Here is a 5389-nt window from a genome sequence, read left to right on the forward strand (position 1 = left end):
ATGCCAGAACACCACCAGACTGGGTCAGTGGTACCAGTGGGACAGACAGTAAGACCACAGGGCTGTGGCAGGGTGGAGGCTGTGGGCTTACAGACATCACTGAGGCATTTCAGTGGGACTGGATAAACAAGGAGGGACTGCTGTGCGTAAGTCCGAGGTGGGATGGAAGTGTTTGGCTGTGGTTGGCAGGGTTTTTCTATTTATCTAACCTTTGTATGCTACTGGTTTTCCATGGGCCTGATTATGTTAAATATGGTGCTTCTCCAGTCATATCCTGTGACCCAGTCTACTAGCATGTCATCAACGTTTATGACAAGGATCCTGTGGAAAAAGCAGGGAGTGTGTGGCTGTTTTCTGTGTGCATGAGACTGTCATTATAATCAATCCATAGGGGAGGGGGGGGTTGTGTGTTTGTCATTGTTTGTGAGTAGTCTGTGGGTGAGGGTGTGTCAGCCAGGCCATATCCGTCAGGGAGGGGAGCAGGGTCACCACTTTGGTTGCATGTGTGGAAACCGAGAGTGGATCAGAAATACAGGGCTGCCCGCCACCACAACACCAGTCTGACCACACCAGAGAGACCACAGGATGCTGTGTTCAACTCTGCCTCTGTTAACCAGGAACATCTTACATTTAATGTGCCTGAGCTCCACTGTTGACTTGAAATTGTAACACCACTAGTCCTCATCAACATTGTGGAAAATATATATTGCAAGCTCAAGCCCTCATAGCAAGATCAATACATATTATCTTATTGATTACATACAATAACAATGACTAAGAGGCCACAATATCAACAAAGGCCCTTTAATAGGTAACATTAAGACAAAGTAACTGGATGCATCAGATGGGTGAAAAATACATTTTAAACAGGAGGACAAGTCATAACAAAGTCATGTTCTTGAACATTTCATACCAAAGACTTAGCAGGAAGAAAAATATAACAATTTGTTCAATATTGGCGTGCAAAAATAACCACTGAATGCGGTACATGACCCTGTTACCTTGGGTCCAGAGAACCCACTACGTATGCTGGATGTAACTCCAGCTGTGCATTTTAAAGCATATTTTCAATATTGTCAACAGTAATGTACATTTTCCATAATTGCAGATGGACCAAGTCTGGTTCACAAGGATCATACGCTGGGAAAGAGATTGACAGCTTTAAAAGGCTGAAATTTGAAGTGTACTCTGCTATGCTCTGATCAGACAGACACTCCTTCAGATAGAGATGGTTCCCCTTTTCTGTCTGAATGGGACAATCAATACCAGGAAGAATTGCAAGTGATTACATATTTACATTACATAGCGGCATTAATAGTTAAAGGTACATTCAGCAATATGACATGACTATTAGTAACAACTTCTGACAAAAACAAAGAGAGTAGGAAGCAAGAGGCTAATGTGCGCAGCATTACCACACAGCTATCACGTTGCATGAAAGAGGGATTTCCCGGCTGGTACATATATGCAGCTGTTTATCAGTATCTGTGTGGGGTAGGTGCTAGTAAAGCCTTGCACTCTCTCTGAAGTTGCAGTTGTTTATGGTAATGTCACAATGCTGAATCTCTGTTTAATGTCACCATGGCGGTGGCAATAATAGTAGCAAATTAACTGTTGTTAAATTTCCATTAAATGGTCTTTGGACATGGTTGCATAAAACTCCATTCAATCTCAAAATACATATGACGAGCACCTTACAGGATTTGTATTTCCAGCGGACACATGGCTGTTATACACTAGAGCTGTGTTTGAAAACCCATACTAACATACTGTATACTACATACTTAATGAGTATATACTACATACTATTAGTTCATTTTAGTATACTGTAAACGAACGGTATCCTTTCAGTTGAGTGTACTAGCGCTTCGCCTGTCTACTGAAAGTTGATGCTTTTGTTACGCAAGTTCTTGCTATCTTGTTAGCAGCCAACTAACGTTAGGTAGCTAGCTAGATAACATACCAGTACATACAAGCAACTGTGTAATGATACGCTATGCAGTTCGTAATTTGAAAAGTAATTACTTTATTACATTGGTCAACATTTTCTTAACATTTGTCATAATTAGTTAAAGCAATGAATTTGTTTCCGCTCTCGTCGGACTTCAGCTGCCTATTTTCCTACATTTTCTTCAAATCTGAAAATGTTGTGAAGCTACACCCATTTCCTGAAGAATTGCATTATGGGCCCTAAAAGCACGGAAATAGTGTCCACAGCTTGTATACTTCGTATTTTGGCAAATGTAGTACAACATTCGGGAACTTTTGGCATTCTTACTATATCCATACTATGACCAATAAGCATACTACATACTCAATTTACGTCACAAATATGTTTAGTATGAGTATTCAAACACAGTTTAGGTAGGTTGTTGGAGTTGTATAGGAGGGTCATTAGCAATGAGAGAAGGGGGGAACATGATACATAGGTACATTTCATATTATATAAACTACTTTCACATTTCTAAGATTATAAAGCACTAAAGGATAGATATGTCAAAGGGTCAGACAGGCACATGAAGTGTCTCTGAAATGAACAGGCTACCCTGGTCACTGGACAACACTAAGGGTGTAGATAGATAGCCTGTTTCTCAGGGAAGGAATGGAGACTTCCTCACACAGTACAGTAATGGAATAGGAAGACTCTTTAAACGTCATGTTCTAATGCTGTAGGCAGTAGACAGAAGGATGACACCATCCTACACACAGTCCACATCGTCCCCTTCGGCTCCCCACTCATCAAACCTCATCTGAGGGGAGGGGGCAGCAGGGTGGAGGCTGTTGATGTTGTTCAGGGCGTCTGGGTCCGGGTCGTCGCCCATGCCTGCCTCCATGTGAACAGACTCTTCACGGTGAGTGCGGACATGCTTGCGCAATGCCGCCGGCTCCTTGAAAGTGCGGTTGCAGAAGGGGCAGCTGCAGGGTTTCTCTCCGGTGTGGATGCGCTGGTGGTGCTTCAGGTGCTGCAGTCGGCTCAGACGCTTGCCACAGATGGCACACACATAGGGCTTGTCACCAGTGTGGGTGCGCTGGTGCTTGCGCAGGCCGTCTAGGTGGCGGAAGATTTTAGGGCAATCAGAGCAGGAATAGGGCTTCTCGCCGGTGTGAATGCGAAGGTGGGTTTTCAGGGCCCCCGACTCACGGAAGCGGCGGCCACACACCCCACATGGGTAGGGCTTCTCTCCTGTGTGGATACGGATGTGCTTCTTCAGGCTGGAAATGAGGCGGAAGGTCTTCCCACACTCCAGACAATGGTGGGGGCGATCTGTGTCTGGGTCTCCTGGAGAGGTGGATGGTCCTGCTGTCTCTCCTGCCCTACCTGGGGACATGTCACTTCCTACTGCTCCAGGGGACCTCAACACCGCTTTCTGTCCTGCCAGTCCCCCCTGAGCCGGACCAAAGGTAGCAGCACGTGGCCGCGTGGGTTTTGGGTGGCGGAGAGAGTAGCTGCTGGAGCGCAATGACCCCTCCTGCTCCACCACATGGATGTATCCCAGATCACCCACATTCGAGGCAGTCTGCTCACCACCAGCACCCCCGGCGCTCCTCAGCCCTGGGCCTCTACTGCAGGCCTGCCCTGGACCTGAACTTGGACCTGGCCCCTGCTCTTCTTTGATCTCAAACCTTGGTCCTACTGCTTGGGTCCCCTGCTGCCGCCTCTCATCTGTTTAGTACAAAACAACAGAAAGGGATGTTAGAAGCACATAGACATTCCATGTTTCCATTAATTCTAAATGAATGGCATGGAGCTACAACAAATTTGTAATGATATTCTCTCTTTTTATATCTACGTATACACATTGGATTGCCTTATGACAAATAGGAATAATTTACCTGGCCGGCTGGGGTCGGAGCAGATGTTAGGTGCGTTGGCAGCATAGGAGTCCATAGAATGGTTGGTCACAGAGCCATCTGATTGGATTGAGAGCTGACACATTTTATAGTCATCCCTGGAGTCATAACCATGCAGAGACTCACTGAGAGAGCCACCCATCTCTAGGTCGACCCCGGAAACACACCGGCCATCCGCACCGTTCACATTACGGTGGCTCTGGCGGTCCCTGTCCATAGAGCCAATAGATGTGAGAGACGGGGCGAAAACCGACTGACCCATGGTCTGTGCACCAGGGAAAGGAATTTGCAACTGGTCAATTAACTTTTGGGCGCTGCTAAGGCATTCCTGTAAAGTCCTCAATTCCACTTTGAGTCTTTCGTTCTCCTGCTCCTTGTTAACCAGCTCTTGTTGGGTCTCGTTTAGTACAAGTACTACTTCGCCCAAGAGGGTATCCACAGCAGCGGATAACGTGGTTTGAATGGTCGGGGCTAGACGTGTCTTCAGTGAGGATACAGTCATGTTGCCCTGGCATGCTTGGTGCCCATACTCAGCCTTCCCTACTTTACGATCATAACAAGGCTCAGTCCCGGATCTGTTTGGGGCGTTGATTATACTTTGTTTACGATTAGCACCACCGGTTGTGCTATTGCTACTCAAATGAGAATCCATGCCGCTATTACAATTTCCTCGCCTGCATGTCATAGCTAGGTAGTTACTACGGTGACCAGCTAGCGCCGCCTGAGAAGAACGCAACTTCAGAAGCTAGCAAATTCGTTCGAACTAGCTATTAGCTAGTTAGTCTAACGTGAAAGAGAAGTAGCTAGCCTTAAGCAGTCCTACCTACCTGTCATTATCATAGTGATCCCAATGCGTCAACTTAGTTATTGACAAGTTCGCTAGCTAGCTCACTGACGTTAGTTAAGCCCGAAAAAAATAACTAGCTGGCTAGCTACGTTAGCACTGCAGGCAAGCTAACGTTAGTTGACTCCGTGCTGCTAGCTAGAAAGCCAAATATACTGACGATGATGAATGAAAATGTTCAGCCATATTCAGTAACATAAGTTTGTTATTACTATAACGTCATATTAATAGCGTGTCTGGAGTAAACTTGCACGGTTATATAAAATATAGATATGCCACTCGCAATGCCTACATCGGCTCGACGTCCATCTTCTAGGTAGCGTAGGGGCGTTTCACCGTCGCACATGAATGACGTGTCCTCTGGTAGATCTTCTTCTTATTATTTTTCTTCAATGAGGTTTAACGGCGGTTGGCATCCAATTTGTTGCATTAACGCCACCTACTATACTGGAGTACAACTCCCTTATCTTTCCTTGAAAAATAAAATCAAACAAAGCAAAGAAATATCCTACCATCTAACACTACACTCACAACTTCAAAACTAATAATAATAATTAACCCCACCCTTCTCCACTATTTAAATATACTCACTCCTACCTCATGCCCTCAACCTGAAATGATGGGACATCACCACTTAACACTCCCTGTAACTCTTCTGCTGTCAGGTCTCACACACCCAAATATCTCTCTGCA

The 5389-nt window shown here is 45.4% G+C and overlaps 1 protein-coding gene across 1 annotated transcript; it reads right to left on the reverse strand.

Moving 5' to 3' along the window:
• Window positions 1–788: 788 nt before the first annotated feature.
• LOC311142025 (uncharacterized protein) lies at window positions 789–5004 on the reverse strand. Its single transcript, XM_084177571.1, has 2 exons — window positions 3835–5004; window positions 789–3664 (listed from the first exon to the last, which is right to left on the reverse strand). The coding sequence occupies exons 1-2, from the start codon at window positions 4535–4537 to the stop codon at window positions 2700–2702; spliced, it is 1668 nt and encodes a 555-aa protein (XP_084033697.1). The 5' UTR covers window positions 4538–5004; the 3' UTR covers window positions 789–2699.
• Between the last annotated feature and the right edge of the window lie 385 nt (window positions 5005–5389).

The sequence above is a fragment of the Coregonus lavaretus genome (assembly GCF_964263955.1).
Source record: "Coregonus lavaretus genome assembly, chromosome: 15".
In the NCBI taxonomy this organism is placed as follows: domain Eukaryota; kingdom Metazoa; phylum Chordata; class Actinopteri; order Salmoniformes; family Salmonidae; genus Coregonus; species Coregonus lavaretus.

Bases quoted from the DNA above. Each gene is read 5' to 3' on its own strand.
- LOC311142025 (XM_084177571.1), bottom strand. From the start codon at position 4,537: ATGACATGCAGGCGAGGAAATTGTAATAGCGGCATGGATTCTCATTTG. The intron at 3,665-3,834 runs GTAAATTATTCC...TGTACTAAACAG, and splicing joins CTCCGACCCCAGCCGGCCAG to ATGAGAGGCGGCAGCAGGGG.